At 41.6% G+C, this 26,874-nt stretch overlaps 8 protein-coding genes across 8 annotated transcripts; 4 read left to right on the forward strand and 4 right to left on the reverse strand.

Moving 5' to 3' along the window:
- Positions 1 to 2,227: 2,227 nt before the first annotated feature.
- On the reverse strand, positions 2,228 to 5,421 carry BDF20DRAFT_830061 (Muskelin N-terminus-domain-containing protein; the record flags this gene model as incomplete). Its single annotated transcript, XM_053078360.1, has 9 exons — positions 2,228 to 2,690; positions 2,768 to 2,946; positions 3,091 to 3,435; positions 3,604 to 3,807; positions 3,898 to 4,298; positions 4,387 to 4,657; positions 4,750 to 4,887; positions 4,955 to 5,121; positions 5,190 to 5,421. The coding sequence occupies 9 exons, from the start codon at positions 5,419 to 5,421 to the stop codon at positions 2,228 to 2,230; spliced, it is 2,400 nt and encodes a 799-aa protein (XP_052930761.1).
- A 794-nt stretch (positions 5,422 to 6,215) lies between these two features.
- BDF20DRAFT_830024 (uncharacterized protein) lies at positions 6,216 to 6,527 on the forward strand (the record flags this gene model as incomplete). The annotated part of the gene is made up of 1 exon (XM_053078358.1): positions 6,216 to 6,527. A coding segment is annotated over one exon (312 nt), but the record flags the coding sequence as incomplete, so codon positions are not given.
- Positions 6,528 to 7,605: 1,078 nt separating this feature from the next.
- Positions 7,606 to 10,039, reverse strand: BDF20DRAFT_901852 (pyridoxal phosphate-dependent transferase). Its single transcript, XM_053082831.1, has 7 exons — positions 9,921 to 10,039; positions 9,596 to 9,725; positions 9,297 to 9,496; positions 9,104 to 9,215; positions 8,798 to 9,020; positions 8,500 to 8,718; positions 7,606 to 8,403 (listed from the first exon to the last, which is right to left on the reverse strand). The coding sequence occupies exons 2-7, from the start codon at positions 9,640 to 9,642 to the stop codon at positions 7,735 to 7,737; spliced, it is 1,470 nt and encodes a 489-aa protein (XP_052930763.1). The 5' UTR covers positions 9,643 to 9,725; positions 9,921 to 10,039; the 3' UTR covers positions 7,606 to 7,734.
- A 5,157-nt stretch (positions 10,040 to 15,196) lies between these two features.
- On the forward strand, positions 15,197 to 16,761 carry BDF20DRAFT_901876 (uncharacterized protein). The gene has a single exon (XM_053082832.1). The coding sequence runs from the start codon at positions 15,373 to 15,375 to the stop codon at positions 16,648 to 16,650; it is 1,278 nt and encodes a 425-aa protein (XP_052930764.1). The 5' UTR covers positions 15,197 to 15,372; the 3' UTR covers positions 16,651 to 16,761.
- Positions 16,762 to 17,125: 364 nt separating this feature from the next.
- Positions 17,126 to 19,676, forward strand: BDF20DRAFT_840403 (uncharacterized protein; the record flags this gene model as incomplete). The annotated part of the gene is made up of 2 exons (XM_053079384.1): positions 17,126 to 17,288; positions 17,404 to 19,676. The coding sequence occupies 2 exons, from the start codon at positions 17,126 to 17,128 to the stop codon at positions 19,674 to 19,676; spliced, it is 2,436 nt and encodes an 811-aa protein (XP_052930765.1).
- Positions 19,677 to 19,773: 97 nt separating this feature from the next.
- BDF20DRAFT_901880 (uncharacterized protein) lies at positions 19,774 to 21,063 on the reverse strand. The gene has a single exon (XM_053082833.1). It carries the CDS (start codon positions 20,972 to 20,974, stop codon positions 19,910 to 19,912), a length of 1,065 nt encoding a protein of 354 aa, XP_052930766.1. The 5' UTR covers positions 20,975 to 21,063; the 3' UTR covers positions 19,774 to 19,909.
- A 1,028-nt stretch (positions 21,064 to 22,091) lies between these two features.
- Positions 22,092 to 23,442, forward strand: BDF20DRAFT_830065 (uncharacterized protein; the record flags this gene model as incomplete). The annotated part of the gene is made up of 4 exons (XM_053078361.1): positions 22,092 to 22,371; positions 22,447 to 22,702; positions 22,765 to 22,924; positions 23,008 to 23,442. The coding sequence occupies 4 exons, from the start codon at positions 22,092 to 22,094 to the stop codon at positions 23,440 to 23,442; spliced, it is 1,131 nt and encodes a 376-aa protein (XP_052930767.1).
- A 134-nt stretch (positions 23,443 to 23,576) lies between these two features.
- BDF20DRAFT_901885 (major facilitator superfamily domain-containing protein) lies at positions 23,577 to 26,223 on the reverse strand. Its single transcript, XM_053082834.1, has 7 exons — positions 25,918 to 26,223; positions 25,580 to 25,818; positions 25,470 to 25,495; positions 25,384 to 25,398; positions 24,882 to 25,312; positions 24,494 to 24,815; positions 23,577 to 24,416 (listed from the first exon to the last, which is right to left on the reverse strand). Exons 1-7 carry the CDS (start codon positions 26,161 to 26,163, stop codon positions 24,001 to 24,003), a joined length of 1,695 nt encoding a protein of 564 aa, XP_052930768.1. The 5' UTR covers positions 26,164 to 26,223; the 3' UTR covers positions 23,577 to 24,000.
- Positions 26,224 to 26,874: the final 651 nt, after the last annotated feature.

Consider the following 26,874-nt stretch of genomic DNA (forward strand, 5'->3'; position numbering starts at 1 on the left):
CTGGAGCGGGTGGACTTGTAAACGTATCCATGTCTTGATCTAATGATCATGCAATTAACCTATTTTCCCGTGCTAACCATTATGTAGCACTGCTTGCAGGAAAATAGTATGAATGAGGAAAATGGTATTCGTGCGTGGTGTTTGAGGTGAGTGAACAGTTATTGTAAAGGATGATCACAAACTATTATCTTGTAATCATTCCTTATGCCGAAGGCAGAGAATAGTACTTATAACCTATTATACCTTGGTATTGAATCAATATATCCTACATGTCCTTGTATGTTGTATCCAAGATACAACTATACGTCTTAAACTACAGAACGATTTCAGTACCTGCTTGACAATCTGATACACATCTACTTTGGCACCCGCTTACGGCTAAGATCTCATCATTCTCATGATAGTTTTAGTTCAGTTGTATTCATAGTTGAATACCCGTTCATAACCCCGTTTCTCATTTAAAAGTATCATTCTCAACAAACTTGAATAAAGAGTATCTTTGTTGTGTCTGGTCATTTTACTGTCTTATTTTATAAGTCTTTTAAAGTAACTGGTTATATCACTCTATTCGTTTCCTACTCTACTTTGTATTATTTCAGCAGTAATGAGATGTAAGGATCTTGTATAATTTATATACGAGTTCTCCACATCTCATATGATGCTGTCAACCAAACACAACACTTCATTCACGGTACTCATATATTAGAGTTTATGTAGTTTCGAATTATTTCTGGTTTGCCATAGTGTATAATTCATCTTTATCCTTCATAAAGTGAATTAGATCTTTCATATTTGTATATCATCTATCCTCAAATACAACAGGTTCAATCAGATTTTCTAAAGGAATGCTGCGCTAGTCCTTGGACTGTGGTAAAAATCTCGAACTCTTAGGAAAAACGGGCTTTCCACGTCATTCTGAAAGTTAAGCAGATCGAACGAAAAACAAAAATATTTGGGTCACTTGACGGTTACAGTTTCATCCTATCAACCATTCACTTGGCTTTTCTTTTTTTTTTTTTTTCAATTTATACTAATACAAAAGCTACTAAAAGGATTCGAAAAAAGCAAGTTCTTTATGTTACTTTAACTAGAACATCAAATAAAGCTGTCCATCTTTAAATTAGATAACTCAAAATCAAGCATGAAAACTCAAATCACAATAAATGAGGGGGAAATAGCGAAAACGAAGGGTCGATTGCTTTTACAAATAGAATTGGGAAAAAGGCTTTACCATTTCCTTTGTTGGCATCAAGTCAATATTTCTTCCTTATGTATTCAAGTAGTCTATATTCTAACAAAAAGTCATACGTCACTTTATTCAAGAATAGATAATACCATCTTAGAATCGAAGAGTGATGGGCTTTTTGTCAAATGCTCTCCTTTCCTGCATTCAAGTATATAATGAAAGGGACGAAGGGAGACTCCTTCACACTTCATTTTGACTATTTCATGTTGAACATCTCTCTTTCAAGTTGTTGCATTCTTGGTACAACATTCATCTTTCAACGTGAACATCGGATAGTACAAGTTCGATGGATAGTGTGGAACGATGCATCTGTTCAGTTCCTTGTTGCTAAAAAGATGTTTCATCGAGTTTTGCGGTGTATACTCATTTGCTATAGCTGGTTTCATAAATCTGATCCGATTGCTCCGATGCACGAATGGAAGACTCCATCGGATTCCACTTGACATCCAATGCAACACTTGTCTGGTCATCACGACACTAGACACACACACACACACACACACAAATGACTCAAAGCTTACTGAAGAGCGATAGAAAAAGAGAATCCATTAAAACTTGTTTTTTATTCCTGGATGATGAACTGTCGTTTCTGTTGTTGGATACGGATAGATGAATGCTATGGAAAAGTGGACTGTTGTCAGCAACTACGCAAACAGTTTTACAAAGAGTATGATCTACTGTAACCGTGCCCGAAAGACAACTATCTCGAGGAGTTGCACTCTCACATGCATGCAGTGGATTTAGGGTGCCTATTTTATGTAGATGATGATGGTTCAAGTTGCGTTGGCAAGGTTTCAGAAGCCATTCTTATCTTACATTACGCATCCATTGGCATAGTCATGTAAGAGGATGAGGTAAAAAAGTGTCCTTTATTTGACGGTGTTCTGTCCTTCTTGACAAGTTGGGGTCAATGATGAGCGACGGTGTGCTCAAACCTCGCACATGCTATTGTTTGTTTTTTTATGACAAAGAGTGGGTCTTTTATTTAATTTTTACAGCATCTATCAAAGCACCTTCCGGTTCTTTCATGCAACTAGGAAAGAATTCGAGTAAGGATTGGAAAACAAAAGTACGTGCATCATAATGACTGGTGCTGGTATTTTTCTCTGTATGGAAAAGAGTAGGATGAGGAGGATGAGACACGTTTGTTTCATCCTTGGCATGCATCTTGGTGGTACTTGCTGTTGCTGTGGGGGAGGAAGGTGCATCGTTTGTAGCCATACAGAGATGGGTGCACAGGAGTTGAAACTGCTTGAGTTCGCTCTTGTTATGATGGTCTACGATGGGTGCTACATATTCCCTCAAATACTGTAGGATGTGCTTTTTCTTTGTGAATGCATCTGTTGTATTCAATGCATTGTTGTTGACCTCTTCCGATAGTTCTTGTAATCTCCTTGTGCGAAGAAGATAGAGACAATGACGTGCAATTTGTGCCGTATCAGGTCTATAGCCGACAGAGGGGTTGTTCATGAGAAAATAATCTTTTTTTTTGTGAAAAAAGTAGAATAAGAAAAAACTTACTTTGTCAATTTCAACTCCCAAAAGTCGTCGAGTCTTTCCGTTGGTTTTTCAATATCACCAGGATGGCCACCAAACAAATAATGCGTCTTTAAGCCAGGATGGTAGACCATTTGGAAGGTGTACCGCGGACAAGGTTCATTGTCTTCCATGGGAGCCAGCCTTTTGTTCCGAGTCAGCGGCTGGTGCTGCAGCAGCAGTGGTTGCTGTTGCTGTTGCTGTTGCTGTTGCTGAGGTTGATTTCCATTTATATCTATACTGATCTTTGATGATGGACGAGGGCTGTTGTGTCTACTGCTGTTACTCTTCTGAGATCCTGCTGTGACGATCTTTTCACGCTCAAACACTTTTTCCCACTGGTTGGTTTGAATGCGATAGACCCAAAGGCAATTGCTCACACTACGGTTGGGTTTATCTTTGACAAAGCCTGAAGCAATATACAGCTCTTGACGATCCATGTCAATCGAGGCGCGTTGCGTATAGCCTGAATTGGAACCGAACTGTCGAGCGAAATCTTGAGCGATTTCGACTAATTTATCTTGTTCAATGTCGTAACGGAAGAGCTCGGACAAGTTCTCTTTTGAGCCTCGCTGACCGCCAAAAATATAAAGACAACGTGATGTGGAGTCGAGCAACATGGAATGTCCTGTACGTGATTTGATGCTTGTGGACTGTGAAGGAGAGGGAAGGATATAAGAACCGTTGCTAGAGCGTCGACGACCGAAGGAGACACCGATGGAGGTCGGGTTGGTATGGGTCATGGAAGGTGAAAGGAAATGGGCTGTAGTTGGATCGGGAGAGGGGACGGTAGGATCGACGGCGGTGGCAGGGGGTAAAACTGGACTTGGCATTTGCTGAGGGGTGCTATTCATATCATGTCGGAGGATTCTCCATTCGGAAGTATCCAAATCATAAGCATAGAGGCCACCATAACTACAGAGCGTATCTTGCGAAATAACACGACCGCCAAAGACATAAAGTGTTCTACCCACTGGATCCACACACATTTGATGATCACATAAAAGTGGAGGACCCCCTTCAAGCTAGGAGGGAAAGAGGCATGAGCACCTGGGGAGACACGCTTATGCAATCGGAAAAAAAAAAAAAGATACCCATGATAAAAAAAAACATACCAGTGTATTTTCGCTCAATATTTGCCATCGATCCAATTCTGTAAAGTATTGAAAGAATTCCGAGTGATAGTTCACGGTGGTTTCAGTATCATGGATGGTAGTGGTGGGATGACTTCCTGATGCGGTGGCAGCATTGCATTTGGTGGTTTCAATGTACCTCCCGAGAACAAAAATAGATTTCTTCAGAGGGTCAAAGCATATGGTATGACAGGATCTTGCTGTGGGGCCACCTTGCTGTGAGGTATCGGAACTGATGAGTTTCCATCTTTGAGAGGGTATGTGATAACACCAAAAATCGGCTAATTCTCTTGTTCCATCCCAACCACCCAACAGGTAGATTTTGTCATTTTCAACGTCGATACACATTTGATGACCGCCTCTTGCGCAAGGAGCATCACCATCTTTTGAGAAAAAAAGAGTGGGGGGGGTTTTCATCAGTGTCCGGCCCGTAAGAGCACATGAAAAGAAAGAAAGAAAAAGTGCAGTTACCATCATTGGTAGCATTCATCCACTGCCAATGTGCTTTATATTTCGCCTGTTCTACGTATGATTTGAAAATGTTCATTTCTTTATCCGCTTCTAAAATCAAGTGTTCAGCTTTATCAAAATCTCCTTCGATCACGATCGACTTGTGCAGCTGGTGCACTAGAGGATGTTCCAACTGAACTTTTGTGCTTTGTTGCAACATATCATATAAAGACATCATGTTTTTTTGTCGGAAATGTTTTAGACATAAGCGGATCGTTTCCAATTCTATATACTGGAAAGGAAAAAAATCATTTGTTTTATGTTGCTTTCAGTGAAAAACAAAAAAAAAACCAACCCGTAAGTGTGCATCTCCCCGCTTCTTACCTTATTGTACGCGTTATAAATTTTGGACATGACTTTTTCCTCTTGGATCCCTCTTACTTCTACATACCAAATACTGTAATTGAAATTTGCTCCAAATGTGGCCATGGGCTTGATCTTGATGTATTGAACAGGAAAGATCTAAAAGAAATTGATTTTCGGTAAGTAGTACGTTCAACCCACCAAGAATGACCCATTAACTACAGACCAGATCATGATAGGTGTAGCGAAGTGGAAACACTTCAGGTTGATTATCATCAGTGAGACCCTTGTGTAATAGTTCTCTCATATCGTTGGGGTCCATGCCACCATAGATTTTGAACTCTTTGAGATTACAGACATGACTTCTATGAAACTTTCCAAAAAGAATCTCGCCTGTTGCGAGTTTTGTCACGTCAATCATTATGTATGCTTTTCCGTTGACACGAAAAGAGATAGTTTACAAACCACAGTAGGCTCTTCTAGCTGAATAGTAATATACTGTGATTGGTCATGGGAGTTGGAAGACCAACGAGACGATTGCTCATTAGGCTCGTTGATGCAAATGTTTCCAGGATGGTAAGGGCCTGAATAGGAAGAATGATCAAAAATGGTATAGGGAAGAGCGACGTGGGGTGTATTCTTGACCAATAAGTGTAAGTCCTCGTTATCCACAGAGGCGTCGGTATAACTCATAGTAGAGAGTTTCTATAGAAAACAGAGAGTTGAAAGAGAGTAGGGATAGTATGATGAAAATAACTCTTTTAAATTTCCATCGTGTAATGGTAGGTTCTCATTGGCTGTTTGCCATTCTTAAAATAATGCAACTTTACGGTTTTTATAATGCAGACGTAAAGCGGATCACTTAGGGTCATCGGTACAAACTTCACTTTCCGCTCTTCCGGGAAAAGGGTGGGTTGGGTTTGTTGCAAAAAAGTGTAAACAGCACATGAAAAGAGGATAAAAATCGCTTCTGCCGGCATGTCAAGCGATACTGTTTTTGGTAAGACTGATTGGACTCCTTGTTCGCCTATCTTGTAGATCATGAAAAAAAGACGAGAAATACGGGCAAAAAGCGTAAATAATATATCAATCGTTTTTTTTGTTTCCCTGAATTTTTATACAGTAGACAAAAATTTATCTTTCTTTTTTGTTGAGCTTTTTTTTTTTTTTTTCTTTTCTTAAGTCCTTTTCCCCCTTTATTCTTTTTTTTTCAAATTTTGTGTTTGTGTGTGTGTGCGAGTGTGTGTGTGTGTGTGTGTGTGTATAAACGTTTATTTTCACTGCAAACTTGATCCATCCTCCTTTGATTCATGTCTTGTGAGAATCAACAACAACAACAACAACAGCAGCAACAACGAGAACAGCAACAGCAACAACAGCAACCCTCCTCGGTTCCTAATCGGTCCATTCCTATAGAACAACGACCGACGACACCATCCCAACCTCATTCTTCCTTTCATCAGCAACAACAACAACAGCCTTCTTCGATGAGTATACTGACTACAGGTGAGCCTAGAAAAAAACGAGCCAAAATTGTGAGTGCATGTGCCGAGTGCAGAAGAAAGAAAACAAAATGTAATGGAGAACAGCCCTGTCGCAATTGCGAAAAATCCGGAGTGCAATGCATCTATCCTGCTCTTATGAATCAGCATCATCACTTGGGTGACAGAAGAAACAATAACAACACCCTGATGAACAGTGATGGTTCTACTGCTGTCAATAAGGCTGCTCTCGAATCCATTGAACAAAGGTTACAATCGATCGAAGACATGTTGCGACACCTCATTCAGTATCAACATCAACAGCCTCGTCAGCTTCTTCAACAGTGGCCAGCTCTTGGTATGAATGATGCTAATACAGCCAATTTTACTCCACCTTTACGATCTCTAGCTCGACAGCAGCAGCAGCAGCAGCAGCATTTGCCTCCACTGTCAGCACCTCCTTCTACTTCACATCCACCGCATACATTATTAAATGAGCAACCACACCACCCTTCCCCTTTATCAGAAAAAATATTGAATGCAGAAGAAACAGACATTAAAGTAGAAATGACAGACGCAGCCTATTACTCAAGACTGCCACCAAGAAACGTGAATAGTAGTAGTACGATGAATACAACCACCACCATCACCCCCACCACCGCCACAACGGCTACTACTACTACTACAGCTGCCTCTCTATCACCCCCCCCTCCCATGTCAACCCATTCAACCACCTCTTCCATTCAACCCCCCTTTTTAACGACGAGCCAGCCTTTATTACCTTCTATTCGTAGCTTATCTTCTTATACAAACAGTCATGCTGGTATCGAAACAGGAGTCGCTGCCTCCTCCTCCAAGACAGTCGGTGGTGGAGAAAATAGTGATGATAGCAGAGAGTTACCGCCTCTCTTTTCACAAAGTCCACCCAACAGTCATACGAATCGTGCTTACAGTCATTGATGGTTTCCTTTTTTTTTTGTTCAACACGCATAGTACGGAGGTGTTTTTCATTTCAAACATTTTTGCTATTATCCCCATGTTGACCGCAACAAGCTGATACAGCCAACAGCCCCCCGAATTTGCAAACTAAGGACCTAAAAACCCAAGTTGATTACTCACATAGAAGATGACCTTTTCTTTTTCTTTTTTTTTTTTTTTTTTTTTTTTTTTTAATATCCTATCTTTATTACTTACTATTCTACTACTACTACTACATCTTACTATTCTATTTTATACTTCAATATACACACACACATATATATATATATAATCCTTTTATTTTTACTAACTATTCATTATTATATTTACCCCCCACCCCTCCCCTCTATTATTTTATTAGCGTCCATAGCACCCATACGAACTTTTTTCTTTTTTTTTTTTTTTTTTTTTTTTTTTTTTTTTATTAATTGTTTTCTTTCCACTCTCCCCCTTCTATTACATAATATAAATATTTCTTTCCATCCTCTCATTGTCTTTTATGCTCATCGTTTGCTACTATTCAAAAAGAAGAGAATAAACGTCCTGTTTATCGATACACCTCATCCATGACTTGTTTTAAAAGATTTGTAAACAGATAAACATCTTTAAAGGAATTGTACAGAGGGGTCGGTGCGACTCGTATGACGGTGGGTTTACGCTCATCCACAATCACGCCTCGCAAATAAAGAGCTGTAAAGATTTCCATCATTTTTCCTTCCGTAGGAAACTCTAGAGAAAGCTGACAGCCACGTTCTTTGGGATTGGAAGGAGTCAGAATGCGAACCTGTTCTTTTTCAAATTCTTGCTTCAACACCTCACGTAGTAACTGCTCTAGATACTGCGTCAATGCCACGGATTTCTTATTGCGCAGTGCTTCCACGCCTCCTGCACGGTCAAAGACAGATAAGGAGCCATACAGAGAAGTAACACTCAAGATGTCAGGATTGCTGAGCTGATAGCCAGACGCACCTCGACTGGGCACAAACTCGGGTCGCATCTCAAACCGGTTTTCTTTCTCGTTGCCCCACCAACCGGCCAGACGAGGCTTTTGGTCGTCGTCCTTGTACTTTTCATGGATAAAGAGCCCACCAATCGCACCTGCACCCGCGTTGAGATATTTGTAAGAACACCAACAGGCAAAATCCACCTGCCACTCATGCAGCTTCAAGGGAACGTTGCCTACAGCATGCGCTAAATCCCAACCTACAATACAGCCCTGAAGGTGGGTGGGGGGGGGACAAACGTCAATTCTTTTCTGTTTCTCTTTTTTTTTTCAAGTTTTTTTTTTTTTTTTTTTTTTTTTCCAACTTACTGCTTCATGTCCAGCCTGGGTGATGCGTTCCATGTCAAAACATTGTCCTGTATAGTATTGTACTCCGGATAACAGGACGACAGCAATGTGAGGGTCCTTTTGAATCACATCCACCACATCCTCTGTGCGTAAAAGATGCTCTCCAGGACGAGGACCGAGGGTGACGAGTCCATCCGCAGGATCGATGTTTCTTGTTTGAAGATGAGACACCACAGCATACTATCCAGTGAGACAAAAAAAGCATCGCTAATGAGTCTTTCACATGTTTACGCGGATATCCCTCTCTATGAAAACCTACATGATCCGATGGAAAAGCTTTCTGTTCAATCAATATCTTGTATCGAGTCTCGGTAGGTCTGTAAAAGGCCGTCAACATGAGATGAAGGTTGGTCGTCAACGTGTTCATCACTGACACTTCCACAGGTTTGGCTCCTACGATCCGTGCCAGAGGTTCTTTTACAATTTCGTCCATGGTAGCCCAAGGACGACCATAAGGATGACTCCAATGCCCTTCTACGCCTCTATGGACCGTGTCATGGGGGGGGGGTGGGGGTCAATGACACACAGCTCGCCTACTCTGTTTTCTTATCATGTAACCACTTGCCTTTTACCCCACGCATCTAATTCTTCCAGAATCAATTCTTTTGTACATTTGGGTAATAAACCAAGACTGTTGCCGCATAAATAGATGCATTCTTCATCTACTTTTGAGCTCTCTTGCGAAAAAAAAAAAATGAGACTCTTTCCTGTTCAAAGAGAAAAAGAGAGAGTGTGTCCCAAGAGGGGGGATGCCCTACCTATGGCGTTGGGTTGTTTGGCTAACGTTCCATGCGTTGGTATCATGAATTCTTGACGGAATGCAGCAAATGGATCGTTGGCATCATAATATTCGGCGAGTGCAAGGCTTGTCAATGGTAATGTATCCATTGCTAAAGTAAGAAAAAAAAAAGTAAGCTTGAACAAAGAAAAAAGAAAGGACTGTGAGAAACTCCAACGACTGTGGGGAAAAAAAAAAAAAAAAAAAAAAAGTAAGCACGGACTTTTTAGCGGACATCAGGGGATAAAAAATGATAAAAAAAAAAAAAAAGGTCTGTGCCTTTTCGGATCATCACTGCGCGCAAAGTGAATCATGCCTTGTTTCATATCAACAGTATGACCCTATGTTGCTATCTTTTACTGTCCCTACAGAAAAAAAAGATGACTATTGACATGTGTTATCACTGGGGTTAGTTGTGATGCTTTCATAGTATTTAGAAAATAGTCTATTGGTCCTGAGGCCAACTCACCAAAGCCATCATTCCCGTATATTCATTCTTTTTTTTTGTGGTTGTCTCGATTTTTGGTACGATGTATTCCAACCATAAAGGAGTCATACGAAAGACGCCATCTGATATTGTTTTTTTGCTGCTGATACAGATAGGAATGCAGCATACCCTATGCGCATGTCTTTAAAGTGCAAGATAACATGTAATAAGTCAGTGCTTCCATTCTATAGACTGTACGTTGATCCTTCTTACCATGGTGATGTTTCCTTACGACTTCCCTTCCATGTCTAAAGACGCTCCCCATCCATCGTGACTGGTCTCACCACACACTGTACTGTCATTCCTTCCTGTATCGTCCATTTTGGCATGGTGGATTGGCTAGCCGACTTGCTTTTTCCGACCTGTCCTTCACTCACATAGTCATGATCATGAACTTTTAGATCGACTCCTGTCTACGCTCCCCTTTCTCTTATGTCGTCTCCTCGGTTTCTCGATACTATTCGTATAGTATGTTTTATCATTTCATGATGGGCTACATCACGCCCGGTAAACCTGACAAGTCAGTTTTCAATAACGCCAACAAAAAGAACATGTTCCATCTATCTGTCTTGGACGCACAGATTTTTTTTTACAGAGAATGTTATACTATCTCCAAGTGCCACAGGAGGGATCCTTTGAAACACATTTTACATTTTTTACAAAAGAAGCCAACCTTTAAACCCTCTGAAAGAACTTTTTTTTAAAAAACTCCTTAGCTACTGAATTGACTGGTTTCATAAAATGGAAAGACAGTGGTTTGAGCTTCCACTTGACATCCTATTTTTATAGACGAATTGTATTTTTGATATGGACATGAGATGTCATCAGGCCAAGTTGGCAAGTAAGTTTCGTAGTAGTAAAGACATCCCCAAACTGGATCACTCTCGCACACTATCCTTTCGTCCATGAATGTCACTTTGAAAAAAAAAAAAAAAAAGACACCCAAAACACACATGGGTTGGCACTCCATCTCCCAGAAATGAACAATGGACTCCATTCACTATCTATCTTACGGAGAACGTTCACAGCTAACACTACTTCCATGCCTTACAAAGTCCTACAGCATGGCCTTAGATATCGCAAAAGTCATACAACTCGTGCGTAGCTGTGTTTGTTTATAAGAAAAAAGGGGCTTACAAAAGTAAACAGTTGTATAAAAATACTTGTCTTTATCAACTGACTCGTTTGGCATTCCAGACAATGGGTAGCTTTGACTATAATCCTCTATTTTTTTTAGTGCCAATCGAACATGAGATGGATTGTTTTCATCGTTTTTCGGGAGAGAAAAGGAAAGTTTCGTCACAAGAATCATTTTTTTGGTATTACGTCGCAAAGAAGCGAGCCACACTTTTTTTTGTACTTGATCTATGTATCTGAAAAGGCCCTTTATGTTTCTATTGGCCAATTTTTTGGTACTTTAGCTATGTGTAGCTAAAAAGCCCTTTGAGATCAAGGGGGAAACTTTGGTCGAAATTGAAATTTTTGTAAACAAATGGAACCTGAAACGAATAGAAATCAAGGACTTCATGGCTCTTCCCCCATTTTCCTATCAGCGGAGTCTAAATAGCTTCAAAGGCCAAAGGCCCCTTATAAACGTTCCTATGCCCAAGTTGGTTATGGTTATCGTAGCTCCCTGATGTGGATGGAGGCACAACATAGAGTCGCCTCCAAACACGCGTGCCTTGGTCTTTTCGCACAGTGAGGGGGGCTTGTTATTGAATGGAGTAAAGCACCTCAGAGCCCAAAACTTTACCTATTTCCCTGCAAAAAGCCATCGTTGACAACAACAAAACAATGACCAGAGCCAAGCTCATCAGCTTACCCACCCATTGAGCCTTCCGATCAAGTTTTAGCTGGTTTACAAGAAAAAACTGGTAACCCGTTTGGAAAACGAGTCGCCGTAGGTATCATTACTGAAAGTTTTACCGTCGGCCTTTTCATGCGATCGGGTTATGCTATCCTGAATGACGTTCATAGAGTCCCGTTGGCACATGCGGTTCTTTGGCAGAACACGAATAAAGTTTTTTTTTTTCACTGTACATGGAATAATAGGCCTGCCTGACTGGTGTAGGTAGCGTGAAAAAAACCAAAGAGCCAACATCCGCTGTTACAAGTATGCCATCATCCTGGTCATTGAGCTTTCGAATGCCCACAAAAGACCATTCACCCTTCCATGGTCCAATAAAAATGGTTCATCACGGGTGTCATGACCACGACTTTCAATGGTGTAAGCAAATAGCCAGCTCTATTCAACAAATGAAAATGGGCATTGAACCATGTTTAACAACTGTTTTTTTTTTAAAAGGGTGACAAGAGCAGTCGTGAAGGTAAATGAAAAAGAATCAGCCTTGAAGAGCCCCGTAAGTCGTTTGTATGAAAAAAAAAAAAAAACTTCTGTGAACAGGAAGTCTTGCTAATTTTCAGTTTTAGGAACCTGAGGGTCGGCATTCAATGGCTCAAGTTTATCAAAAACCACTGGGCTGTATTTCCATCCGTACAGGTAAATGTTAGCATCAAAAGTGAACGTATATAAACTAATGAAAATGTTCTTTCTTTTGTTTTTAGCCCGGAAGCCAACAACATTATCCGATCAGGGAGGGGGAAAATTCCCTAGGCCCTTCCTCGATCGGATCAAAGCCTGTACAATAGGCAACCTTTGCTTAGAAAGCACGAGCCGTTCATGAAAGGCAACGGTGTTTCTTTCTGCTTGGGACCAGCGTGAAGCAAACTGGTTTATCTTTGGATGCCATGGAAGTAGATTTTTCTGAATTTGCTTCTGCATCTGATAGCGAATCCCATTGCAAGAGCGTGCCTCAAGCCCAAGAATGTAAGTACCATGAGCAATTCTCTGCTTTTCCGAGTAATAATAAGGCTAACTCACTTATTGTTTCCTCTTGTTATACAGAACATCGTAACCTATGCCTTGGTTGACACGGGTGCTACTTTCTCCTGCATTCGTCTTGCTTTCTTTGACTTCCTAAAATGCCCACTTTCCCCGTTCAGGTAGTTCAAGAAAAAAAAAAAATCACCCATACAAAAATGGATGGATGGATCAAGCTTTTTGGATTGAAGAACCTGGGCGAGCTCCTTTTGCTGGAGACCTCAGGCAACTTGTCCAATACCGACAAAATGAGGATAAAAACTTGACAACCACAAAGGCATTGTTCGGTCTCCTCGCGATGCTCAAGTGCATCGCTGATAACTACTCTTTTTGCTTCGGTTGAACAAAAGATTTTCTTTGTGCAAGCAGCAGGTAATCTATCATCTTACCGGATATTGTGATGAATTTAAATAACGTTTAGTTGCGGATAGAAACCAAATGACACTTGTGGAGTGTACGATAGCAGGAGGGTTGGAGAGAATCTTGCCTTGAGATTTTGCCTGACTTTGAAGATAGAAGGGTCTATCTCTAACAACTTGTTCAATTTGGTTGGAATGCAAAGGTATGAAATAGAGTTCTTTAGTACGGTAGATAAAATGACTCATCTTGTAAGTAGTGTTTGCTTGAGAAAAAGCAGTAGAAAAATATCAACGTCCTGAAGCAAGAACAGAGTAATATTTTTTCCATCCGGAAAATACACCTCTCTCAGTGATGTGATTCATCCTGTTATTATCAAGATAACCAAGAAAGAAGACAGTGAATATCCACTCTTGCTTAAAGTATACGGATCTTTTTTTTTTTTTTTTTTTTGGTAGATTATTTTATTTTAAAATAATAAATTAGTCACACATCGCTGAGGGGTGGGACATGGAGAGGAAAAGAAGATTTCTATGACAAGTAAATTTAGTCAAAAGCAGCCGCTTCCCGCATGAGCTGCGAGGAAGACAGGCTCAAAGAAATTATGTTGTATGCTTTACTAGAGACGGATGGGGGGGATGAAAAGGAATATCATGGAATATCATTTGAAAAAATGACGTCCAGATAGCCCAATGGATACTGAAGCAGACGGTGAAAAATCGAGATTGCTCGGACAAAGGTAGTGATGGTGGCGAGTGTAATCTTAGGGCGGCGGAGATGCTTTGAGGATCAAAGTCAAAGGATGGGAAATATATCGCGAGGCCTTCTTGCCATATCTGCCAGCGTGGTCGACAACTGGTTGTAAAATGTTCGAACGTATCAATATCATGATTACAAAGTCTGCAGATAGCAGATGAAACTACCCCTGCGGCTTGTAAGACTGATAAGCATGGTAATTTTTTCAAAATGGTGCGATAGCCTAGGTCACGAGCCGGAAGAAACAAAGGAAGGGACCAGAACAGGGTGAACATCCGTTTGGGGATCACCCCTATACCTGATGCTTGTTGCATTTGGATGTGATGATGAAGTCTAAACGTTGGAGCCGAATAATGACGCCAAAGATTACTGTTGGCCAATCGTCGTAGTAGTGCGATTTCCAATGACTTATCTGGGTCGTCGGTAGTGATAGAAGAGCCTGCCGGCACCCTGTGGATATACGGGTGAAGTTGAACTGTAGCATCGGTAAGTAATTGGCCCAAGAGATGTGAAAGTAACCAAAGTATACGAATCTCGATTCCTTCAAAATATGAATTGTTTCAAAATTATAATCTACTTGGCACCATAAAGCTTACAATTTTATCTCAGTACCCATCTAAGATTTATCTCAAATTTTTTATTTTGGATATTCTCAAAAAGTGTGTTCCTGGATAGTTTTTACTCCGCTTAAAGCAAGAAAAAATGACTTTTTTTTGTTTTGCGTATAAAAGTACGTACGAATCGAGTAGCATGTATTTATATACTTTATCCCACTGCTGTAGGGAGAATCAAAGCGTGGAGGCATCAGTACTGGGTCAACTGTATGCATTCGATGTATCTTATCTATAGAGACACACACTCGTCCATAGACCTTCTCAACTAGTATTACCGAGTCTGTCAACAATAGCCACAGCAAGAATAGATGTCAAGTGTTCTGCTGTCTACCTTGCTCTGCATCGAGCCAGATACTTGGAGAATAGACGGCATAGTTTTTTATGCCATCTCAACATGTTTAAAAAGAAATGAGGACCCGTAAGGACATACATTACTATTTTAAGCAACCACCATCCTTCTTTGTCCCCCAGTTTGCAATGCGTGTTTTTCATAATGTAGATTTTCACTAGGATGATGATGATGAGCTAATGTCCATTGAAATACGTTATTGCCCATGCTTTAGCGATATCGTTCTACGTAGCATAGAGATTCACGGCGACATGTTTCAATGAGGAATAGTCAACATGGATACGCTGCTGACCCACCTTTCATCGCGGGCTGACAACAATTATGGGAAAAAATAAAAAGAGCAGAAAAATGTGGGGTCACACCAAACAGCTCTTTTTTTTCTTTCTAAAATTAAATCATTCATTTATCATCCCCTTTTTTTTTTTTTTTTTTTTTTTTTTTTAATTCAACTATTTGACTTTCTTTTTTTTCCTTTCATTTTTTAAAACAGGCCCTTGATTTTGAGAAACAATATATTACTACTTTATATATATGTATAACATATATCTTATACATATATTTATTTATATACCCCCCTTACAACTTTTCATACCTCTTTGTATCAGATAATAGATGTCATCAGCAACGACGCATTTGATCTTATACCCAACCTCCTCCAATCCAAGGTCTGAACCCATTACCATCCCAGCCAAAAACGATAGATTACTCGATAGTAATAGTAGTAGTAGTAGTAGTAGTAGTAGTAGTGGTAAAGATAAACTACCCTTATTTACAGCTACTTCTTCTCTCTCTACTCTTTCCACTGTTTCCTCTTCTGCATCCTCATCCACAAGCAGTTATAAAGAGATTATTCGACAATTAGTGGCTCAATCCACTTCGAAACCTTATGGTGATATACCTTTACCCACTTCACTCACCCATGAGAATAGAAAAAAGAAGCAACAGCAGCTGACAGCCACCACCCTCACGATGCCAACTGCTACTGCTACTGCTACTGCTACTGCTCCTCCTCGACGACCCAACCATAAACTGATTCGAAGAATGTCTCATGTAGAAGATTGGATTGTCGTGGATAGTAAAGAATCCTTGCCTGATGAACAGGAACTCATTGTACCTTCATTATCCATTCGCAATTTCTTTTCCCATGATTTTTTCACAGAAGTACTACCACTACACATGCCTCCACCTTCTCTAAGTGAGACATCGGTTTTTGAAGCCACACAAGAGGAGGAGGAGGAGGAGGAGGAAGAAGAAGAAGAAGCAGAAGCAGAAGCAGAAGCAGCTCACGTCCTACACAGACAATCTCTCTCTACCGTATGGATTCAAAAATCGTCACCCACTTCCTCCACCACCGTATCCTATGCTCTTTCTTCTTCTCCACCTCAATGGTTGACCCATGATTGGAAGGATACATTGACCAAACTCAACAACACTTTGAATGCATCCCAAACGACGACGCATGATGATAATACCCTATCACGATCCCTTACCCAGAAAAGCGGAAAATTAGAGAGACTTAAGGCAAGTACAATGCTGCCAGCTGCACCACTCACGAAAACAGGCCAGCCATGGATCCCTATGCCTATCGCTCCGAAACGCCCTGCTCATAACTCAAAGCGTCGCTCAGAAGCAACCACGCAACCCCGATTCAATCCTGATACCAACACTTATTTAAGAGATACTCGATCCAATCCTGATCACTTGAGAATGATCTCGGCTGAACTCAACATGATGCGATGTAAAAAGTTATTGAGTCCTTTGAAACCCAGAGGATTCTTACCGAGAAGAAAAGACCCCTTTGTGAGAGGAGACCATCGTAAATTATCCAAACTACGGTACGATAGCACCACTAGCACCACCACCACCACCACCCCTTGGTTCTCTAGATAGTGCAGTGCAGTGTAGTGTAGTGTCGTGAGGGCGGAGAGTCAAACAAACATATGGGCCAAATTTAAAAACGCGAAAAAGAGTCTTTTTTGTTTTTTTTTCTCCATTGTTCCCTTTTTTTTTTTTTTTTTTTTTTTTTTCCACTATTTCATTGATTCCACCCACTATTCCAAGGCATACATCAACAAAAGATAAGCTATTCTGCTCGAATATAGCTCTCTTTTTTTTCATTTTCATACAAGTTAGACTCTCTGGAAAATAAAAGAGGGGATTATTTCTTAAAAAGAAAAACCAAGCTTTTTTTTTTTTAAAATACGTTGATATATAAGAGAAAATGCCCTCCCAATACAATAGATATCAACAACAATACAAGAATGACAGCAACAACATAAAGTCGCTTCGATACAAATACAAACATACCATAAAGCCTTTATACGAATTATTTCCTGAATGGAGTCAGGACGATTTACTTTTCGTCATGGAAGAATGTCAGGGCGATCTAGACCTGACCATTGCACGCATATCCGAAGGATACGCAAGTCAATGGGGAGAGGTGAAACCAAAAAGACCAAGACCTCCTCGAGACAGCAACAATGAAAACAAGCGTGTCGCCATCGTGGAGAAAAAGAAAGAGGTTGGAGGTAAGCCCAAGCCTGCCCCTATCAGAAAACCCATGGCTACTCTTTCTTTTTTTTTTTTTTTTTTTTTTTTTTCCCCTTTTGTCTGTCTGTTTGTGCTCATAGAATACTGTTGTAGATCGCTCTCAAAAATATCAACCTACACATCCACGCGGTAAAAAGGATCCTCATGAAAAAAGGTCAGGCGGTCCAACCAAACGATCGAAAAAGCAAAAGAATGAGATAGAAAAAGAAGACAAAGAGACGTCCAACAAAGAACCTCCCAAGCCTTCATGGGCCAGTATTTTGAAAAAGTCGATTGAAGAAGAAGAAGAAGAAAAGAAAAAGAAGGAACAAGAAGCCAAAGAGAGCGTGAAAGAGACGAGGAAAGTAGAACAAGCACAAGAAGAGGGCGGCACAGAGAATGACAGCACAAAGGAACCAGCACACGATTCAGAACCCAACAACCTAACAGCAGACAACCCAAAGGAGGCCGATGGACAGGCACCCCATGTCCTTGAGAAGAGCGATGAGGACAGCCACCACTCTAAAGACGCGGTACAAGCATCGACGACCTTAAAAGTAGAGGAACCTTTGACAGTGAGCGAGCCAACGGAGGACGAGGTGGTGGAGGAGGAGGAGGAGGAGGCTGACGACAGTCCACCTAGGGAGAAGGAGGAAGAAACGCCATCAGTCACTACCGCGGAAGAGTCCGACATGGCATCCCTTGCTGACATGACCATGCAACGTAAAACAAGAATGCTCAACCAAGTAGAAGCCGTTGTATTACCTGACAATCAACAAATTGACCCATCCCTGGATGACGTCCATGTTCGCTTTGGTACTTTGAATTTGGCATCCGATGAGGAAGAGGATGAACACGTACAGAATGGGAATGAGGAGGGTCAGGAAAAGACCGTCAAAGACATGGCAGTTGGCACCCACGGTGGTGCAACAGCCAAAGAAGAGCCAGCAGCAACTGCTCTTACAAGCGTGCCCGCCTCTCCTCCTCGTCCGACCGTGACCCGCGCTGCAGCTGAAACAGAAGAAAAGGCAAAGGAAACCAAAACTCAACCTGCTGTTGTAAAGGAAGCATCTCCCATAGCTCAAACGTATCAGCATAAACCTCTTCCACCTGCTTTCGAACCTTCCATGAGCAAGAAACCGTCACCAGCCCCTTCAGCCCCAGCAGCAGCCCCAGCAGCCCCAGCAGCAGCTCAACCCTCCTACGCAACCCCACTTCTCGCTCAGCAAGGTCCTCTGTACACTTCTTACGTACCCGTGACAGCCGTGCTTGGCTACAATGTCGCAGCTACTCATCCTATGCCCATGATCGAGAACGCTGCAACGACAGCGGCTACCACCACTCTCTATCCATCGGCTGCTGCGATGGGAATGGCACCCCCGCCACCCCCCGCTGAGATGCCTTACAATTCTCGACTACCAGCGGCTACCATGAACTATTATTATTCTCCCTCCTCTAACGCACCCATGTACGGTCATCTTCAGCAACAACAGGCCTCGTCCCCTTCCATGCCAGCTTTATTTGTTCAAAACACAAAAGAAGGAGACATGAACAGATACTATCAGCCTGCCACCACCGTCATGGAGCCCATGATGTTGTCGTCCCCTCAACAAACCGTGGTAGTCCCTGGCAATCGCTTCTTGTCCTCTAGCAATCACACGCCCTCCCTCTTACCTCAACAACAACAACAACAACAACAACAACAACAACAACAACAACAGCAGCAGCAGCAGCAACAGCAACCTTATTCCTATTATTACATGCAACCTCCTACCAACACCCATTATCAGCAAGCACAAGCACAACCGTATCCCTATCCTCACCAACAGCAACAGCAACAACAACAACAACAACAACCCCCTTATATGAATCATCGACATTATCATTATACAACACAGTCCTCCGATGCTGCAAGCCATACGCATCATCACCCTCCTACAACCCATAGCAAATCCACGCATCCACAGCAGCCACCACCACCACCACCACCACCACAGCAGCAGCAGCAGCAGCAGCAACAGCATGTCAATGCCACCTCTCATTCTTCTTCTTCTACTACCCCTCCTACGACTTGTACGCCTACCACGACAACAACGCCTGCTACTGCTCCTACGACAGTAGTCACCACGGCTACAATGATGACGCATGGGACGACGGCCACTACCTTACCCATGACGTATTCGAGTATGATGGCTGCTCCTTATCAACCTTATATGTATACAAATACAATGAATTATGCTGCTGCTGCACCTGCACCCCCCATGGCTTTGTCCAACAAAAATGATGTTCATTTCCAACAACAACAACAACAACAACCACCACCTACTCCCATGTCTTATTATCCTCATGTAACCTCCAATCAATATCAACAACATTATTGGCAATAAAAAAAAAAAAAAAAAAAAAAAAGAATAGACGATTCAAAAAAAAAAAAAAAATGCTTTTAGTTATCTTGTACAGTGTATAGCGAACTTTTTTTAAAATAAAGGGGGGGGAGCGGAGGGAACCTGTTCCATGGATGATTGACTGCGTCATTTTTGAATGCTCTTGTAAGAAAAAAAAAAACTCCTATGTCGACTCTCCATGAGATGGCTCGCAAAGGACAGTAGAGCGTGCCTCGCTATGGCTCGAGATCAGCAATGTGAACCACTTGTTTACCAAAGTTCTTGCCACGTAAAACATTCACTAACGCTTCGGGCACTTGATCAATACCATGCGCAATATCTTCGCGATACTTGACTTTTCCACTGACCAACAGCTGCGTCACCTCTTTCAAAAACTTGTCTTCATATTCTGCTGCATGATCCATGATGATAAAGCCATCAAACTTGATACGCTTCGTGACGATATTCATCGTGTTATAGATGGGTTCCGGCTTTTCCAAATTGTATTGAGAAATCATACCGCAAGCGACGATACGAGCAAAATTGTTGGCGACACTCAACACGGCATCCAGCATCTTGCCGCCGACACCCTCCCAGTAAATATCGATGCCATGGGGGCAATGCTTGCGCAAGTTGTCTTCGAGATCGCCTTCTTTGTAGTTGAACGCAGCGTCAAAGCCAATCTCTTTCAAATAGTCGACCTTTTCTTGGCTGCCCGCGGAACCCACGACGTAGAGACCGACTGCCTTGCCGAATTGACCGACGAGCTGACCGACCGCACCCGCGGCAGCAGACACATACAACGTCTCGCCCTTTTTGGGTTGGCCGATTTCATGCAGACCGTAGTACGCTGTCATACCGGGCATGGCCAAGACACCGACATAATGGCTCAACGGCAGCTTGTTTTCTTTCGCGTCATTGCGCACGACGTAGGCTTGTTTGGCATAGTCGGCATCGACCTTGACGTATTCTTCAAACAGACCCAACGCGGTACGGCCATAGACAAGATCGCCGACCTTGTAGTCGGGATGATGGGAGCGCACCACGACCGACATGGTGTCACCGGTCATGCGTTCGTGGAGAGGGAACGCAGGAGCGTACGATTCAATCGAAGCGTCACGCATACGACCGCGCATGTACGGATCCACAGAAATTTCCAACGTTTTCAAAATAAATTCGCCTTTGGCTAACGGGGCATCCAGATCCATCGTGGACGTGCGGATGCTCATGTCCTTTTTAGGGTCAGGAAGACCCGAAGGTATTTGACTGAAAATCACTTGCTTGTTGTTTTGTTGAACCATTTTTTTAAATACGTGTTTTTATCGAGGGAAAAAAAAAAAAAAAGAGTCAAAAAAAATAAAGCGTGGACTTGGCTTTTTTAAATCATAGGCAGAACTAACAGAAACAACTGAAACATTCTTATATGTTCGCCCGATCATTCATTAATCAGCAGAAAAAGAAAAAAAAAAGTGCCAGAAATTTTGTTTTCGCGTGAGGGCCAAGATCACCTAGTATAAGGTATATGCTACTGAGGGTTTTACAAGCCATGGTATAAGTAAAAAAGCTCTTTTGAATACGTAGCCTGCTGCGAGGGAAAGGGCCCATTCTTTCATTAGAAAAGGAATACCAAGGCAGCGTGTACTTTTGAAAAAATACTTTTTGTCCGTGCCTCTTTCGAGTCCTGTAAAAATGACGTGAAAAAGTGATATACTAGCGCCCTTGGCGTGATAGGCGACAGGAAAGCCTCCCTAGGCTGATGCTCTTGTCCATATCTATCCCATCTAGCTATCGTTCATCTGTCGAGCTTTGCGGTCCGTCTGAGCACCTACCATGTAGGGTTGGACAGATCCTTTTTTTATCGAATAGAAAGAAACTTGCTTTTCACTGATGTTAAAAAAGGTGTACGCAGACTCTACCAACAGGGCTCATTGTTCTCATGGGTGGCGGGAATGGGACGCTTTCCATAGCTGAACATTGTTCATTCGTTGCATTGCCATCTCGATAACACCATTCACCGTAATCGAGAGCTACATTAATGGATTGTATAGGATCCATCGATTCATTCCATGCAGGCATTGCAGTTATAGCATCATGTCTTCAGTTTAGGACACTGATGTTTGGCGACCGTAACATCGATTGAAAACCAAAAAAAAAAAAGTCCGAATTCAGGCCCATCAAGTCCACATCAGAACTGACCAAAAAAAATACTGTACACTATCTTTTGAGTAACCAACCACCCAGATGTATAATGATATGCATACACCTCTGTTGGGAGGAGGGAGGGGGCTATAAATAGATAAGCGCATGAAAATGAAGAAAAAAATCTTTCTTTTTTCTTTTTCCCTACTTCCTTCCATGCTCACTACCACTTCATCCAAAGAACTATGGCGTCCATTGCTGATAGCCTTGGTGGCTAGCATGACACAAGCATTTGGTCTTTCGTTACAAAGAAAATATCATGTCTTATCCAACAACAACAACAACAGCAGAAAACGGAAAACGGGAGCACTTTATAAACGACCGTTATGGATATCGGGATTCCTGATCTATACCCTTTCCACACTGGTGGGATCCACTTGTACCATTGGGTATCTACCGATTGTTATTCTGGCACCGGTAGGAGCCATGGGTTTAGTCTTCAATGCTATCTTTGCCAAACTCATCTTGGGCGATCCGTTTACAAGAAAGACCCTTCTCGGTAAGATCAGAAGTGCCTGCACTTAGTGTAAAAAACTAATAACAACATGTGTTTATGTGTTTTTCTTTTTGTCAGGGACTGCATGGATTGCATTGGGAGCTGGTCTCATTGCCGGATTTGGAACAACTCCTGAAGCGAAACATACATTAAAAGATTTGATGACACTTTACAAACGACCTTCCTTCATCATTTACTTTTCAGTAGTGGAAGTGTTTACAATAGTGGGACTCGGCATGACGCATTTGATAGAATATATCCTACATTCACGACAACAATCCAAATGGTGGTGGGCCTTACAGCATCCAAATATAAAGACTTGGCTTGGGATCAGGTAAAGGGGACACACACTACTTGGAGGGCAGGACATCCAACTCATCTTGTTATTCTTCTTAGTTATGGCGTTTTTGGTGCCAATATCAGTAGTCAAGCCATGTTGTTTGCCAAAAGTGGTTTGGAACTCTTGATATTGACGTTATTTCATGGTGAAAATCAATTTATTTATCCTTTGACGTGGGTCATTGTCTTGGCTTTGATCTTCACCGCTCTCTTACAGGTAGGCTGGAGTCGTCATGAGCCGTTGAGAGGGAAGGGTTCACCGATGGGTTGACGTTTTGATTCTTTTCCCAAATGGATTAGTTGTACTATTTAAATCGCGGTGTTCAATTATGTGATACCATCATTTTGGTGCCTTTGAATTTCTGTTCCTTCAATGTCTCTTGTCTCTTTAACGGATTGTTTTATTACAATCAATGGGATAGCTTGGGTTGGTGGCCACTCATGGCGGTGCTCATGGGTATTTGTGTTTTAATTCATGGTGTGTTGCTCATTTCATTTCATCATAGCCATCAACGTCAATCCATCTTTTTATCCGATGACGATACCGACGAGGAGGAGCACCACCGTCGTGATCATACACCCTTTGTAAAAACGTCAACGCATGAGGAAGAGACAGCTATGCTATCTCCATTGTTGAACGAGCAAGAAGCAGGTGGTGGGGTCGTAGTAGAAGAAAGAGACAACGAGGATACCCACTTGATAGATATCAGGGGCCAACCCGGAGAAAGAGGATAGCTCCATGCCAAACAGGCATCTACGCGTAGGAAGCTCATCTTGAAAAAGAAAAAGAGACACTTATAGGAAGCCAAAAACGTTCTTAAAGAGGTCCGATCAGTATACCCTTTTTTTTTGTTTATACAACAACATGTATTTTGTTTTTGCTATTTTTCCATTTATTATATTAAAAGGTGAGGGGGGAATTCTATACCTTTTTGCTGTCAATAGAGACGGGGGGGGTGGGTGATGATTCTATTTAAAAAAAGACAGGATCATTCTCTTTCTTATTCATGTTATTGTTATAGTTTCATTCTATTTTCTGATAGAAAGAAATACTGCTATGTTGAAAAAAGGACGATAGCGGTTGGTTGAGTGGTGCACATTGGGGGAAACCCTTGAAACGAAACAACTGTATTTACTGTGAAGGGTGGTGGGTGCGCTGATAAAAGATAAAAAAATAAAAATTGCAAGATGCTTGAACTACCACCACCCTTTCCTATCCAAGCAAACGGGGTCGCCCTTTTCCCTTTTTTTGTTTTTTGTTTTTGGGTATATGTTTATTTCTCCATGTTATCTTCAAATAATGCTAGCGCTGTGGTGGGTATGAACTCGTTCCAACTGCTGTAAATCAAGTGCTGCTGATGCGAGATTATGATTGGATAAAGACGGATCTTCCTTTAGATCGAGATCTGTACTGTTGAGCATATACAAGGCTGGCATGTGCTTTTTCTCAAAAGCTCTTCTCCATTTCGTTCCCCAAATATAACAGGCTAATACGAAACCGCCATTCAAAACACCTATAGCAGCCAAGATGGTAAAGATAATGCCGGTGCCGAGAGCATCAACGGCTTGACTGGAAAAGACCGTCGTCACGGCGGCAAAGATACAGCGGATGCAACTGTTGATACCTACGGCCGTAGCTGAGTAGCCTGGTTTTGTATCCACAAGATAGACAGAGACTGGTGTAAAAGCCCACATTTGACCCATAGAATCTAAGGGAGGGATCGATTAGCGTTTTCCCTTCATTGGCAATTTTCTTTTTTTTTTTTTTGGCTAGACTATGGCTTACAAATGAAAAGTCCTATGAGAGGGGCATAGACACCCACTTTCTTTTCTGTACACCATCCATAAATAAGATAACCTGCAGGCATGAGGAAGAAGGAGGGCACAGCCGCTTGTAATCTCATCTCTGGGCAGATTTTTGGTTGATCCCCGTAGGGTTCTTGCTGCTTGGATGCTTTTTTGGATAGTTTGAGAAGCAAATAATCCGAGTGTCTACCACTCACAATAGAACCAATCATGAATCCGGCACCCAAAGACAAATAACAAAGTCCTGTTTGCCATTCTGTATAACCGTAAATGTTTTTGAATGTTTGTGTAATGGTAGGATTCTAATCCAAAAGAAAAAAAAGAATGAGTTCGAATCCCCCCAAGCGAAAACTGGCAGTGTTATTTACCATGATATACAAACTGGCAAAGATGATACTGGTAAACAACATAAGTAGGATTTGATTTGGATCATACAACATAATCCACATGGGTCCAAAACTGTCCTGTAACGCATTTAGAAAAGAAGAAGAAGAAGAAGCATGCTGCTGCTGCGGCTGGGAAAGAGGACTCTCGTTGATGACTTGAGTTGGTGTATCGGCCGCATAGACACTCGCATCATCCTCGTCTTTGTTATTATGCGTGTTGTTGTTGTTGTTGTTGTTGAGCACGAGCTCGTTTATCTTTTTATCGTGGCATTTTGTGTCAGTGACCGTTGTGGATGGTTTCTGCTTTCTCAGCGTTTCTGGTAAAAAGAAAGCTGTAAAGACGAGTAAAATACCGCATAGAATGGCTGTAAAATAAAAGGTAGATCTCCAACCAAGATATTGACATAAGAAACCTATTTTTTTTTTTTAAAAAAAGTGAGTCGATCTGTGATCTGCCGTGTGGACGGTGATATTTTTCTATTACCTCCAATGGTAGGACCTATGAACAGAGAATTAGATAGGTTAAAAAAACCAGGACAAAACAAACAAAAACAAACCACCCTACATTACCTATGACAGGACCAAGTAAAGGACCACTAAAAGATAAACAGGACTTTTTTTTTAGTTTTTTCTAAAACAAGAGTGCTCCAAGAGAGGCAAAAAAAAAAAAAATACTTTACGAGTAGAATATACCGTAGGCTTTTCCTCTTTCTTCTACAGGTATGGTGTCCGCAATGACACCGGCACCTAGAGTTAAACCAGCATTGGCACCAAAGGATTGCAATGCACGAAACACGACCAACATGCCGATATGGCTAGACAAAGCGCTGATGACGGAACTGATCACAGTGATCAAACCACTGAGTAAATACATACGTTTTCTACCCCAGGTATCACTCAAGGCCGCCCAAAACAAGGGCTATCATTCATTGACACAAAAAAAAAAAAAAAAAAAAAAAAAAAAAAACATGTTAAAAAAAATTCTTAGGGTCACACCCCTCGAAATGCACATTTTTACCGATATGCCCATAAAGACAACATAGGCAGAAATAGTTCCATTGACTGCTGATATGGTTGTATTCAAATCTTGCGTAACAGCCAAGAGACCCGGCATATACATCATGGAGCTCATAGGACCTGCAACGCCACTTAATGCCACCAGCAGAATAATAATGTTTTTGCGTCTTTCTGAATACTTCCTGGGATCATCGTCGGTCACATAAATGTCACCGACGATATAATTATACCAAGAGCGCTTAGGCATTGTGTTTCTTTTCTCTAGTATCTTCTCTCGCTTGTTTGAAGAAAATAAAAAAAAAAAAAAGAGAACAGAGTTATCTTTTTTCTAAAAAGACACTTTTCTTGATCTCTTTGAAAAATGAGGGTATATAGACTGGCGGGGTCGGTCGGAATGAGAGAATTCCAAGATACACAGAGTACACTGCGCGTACAAGTGACGCATTACTTATTGAGCAGAGAAAAGCTGTTTTATTCATCTGTCCACGTCTGGCGTGGGTTGGGATACGAGAAAAGATGATTCATGTTATTTAAAAAAAGGGATCCCTTTAGAGAACACACTGGTAGCCATAGCAACAACTCTAGCCACCGTAGTCGTCTCCCGAGAGAGGTGCACGAAAATGCACAGTGATAGAATCCATTTTGGTCATTGATCCGGACGAGTACGGCGGGAGGTCGTTGGAAAAAAACTAAAAAAAGACGGAAACCCCCCCACGAAATAAAGCGGAATTTTTTTTATATTTAATCTATTCATTTGTCACACATCGCAGAGGGGTTGGTGTTTTTGATCTATATAGAATTTTCACTCAATGCTGTCGCTTCCTGCCATTCATGATGAGAAGGGGGACAAAGCAAAGGGCTTTTGTGCATAACAGTAGAATATTGAAACACCGCCTGGTAAAATACAAATCCAATAGGAATTTGCGTTGGGTAAAATGTTCATCCTAAAGATGCCTTG

Source organism: Mycotypha africana (genome assembly GCF_025528875.1).
Source record: "Mycotypha africana strain NRRL 2978 chromosome Unknown BDF20scaffold_18, whole genome shotgun sequence".
Classification (NCBI taxonomy): Eukaryota; Fungi; Mucoromycota; class Mucoromycetes; order Mucorales; family Mycotyphaceae; genus Mycotypha; species Mycotypha africana.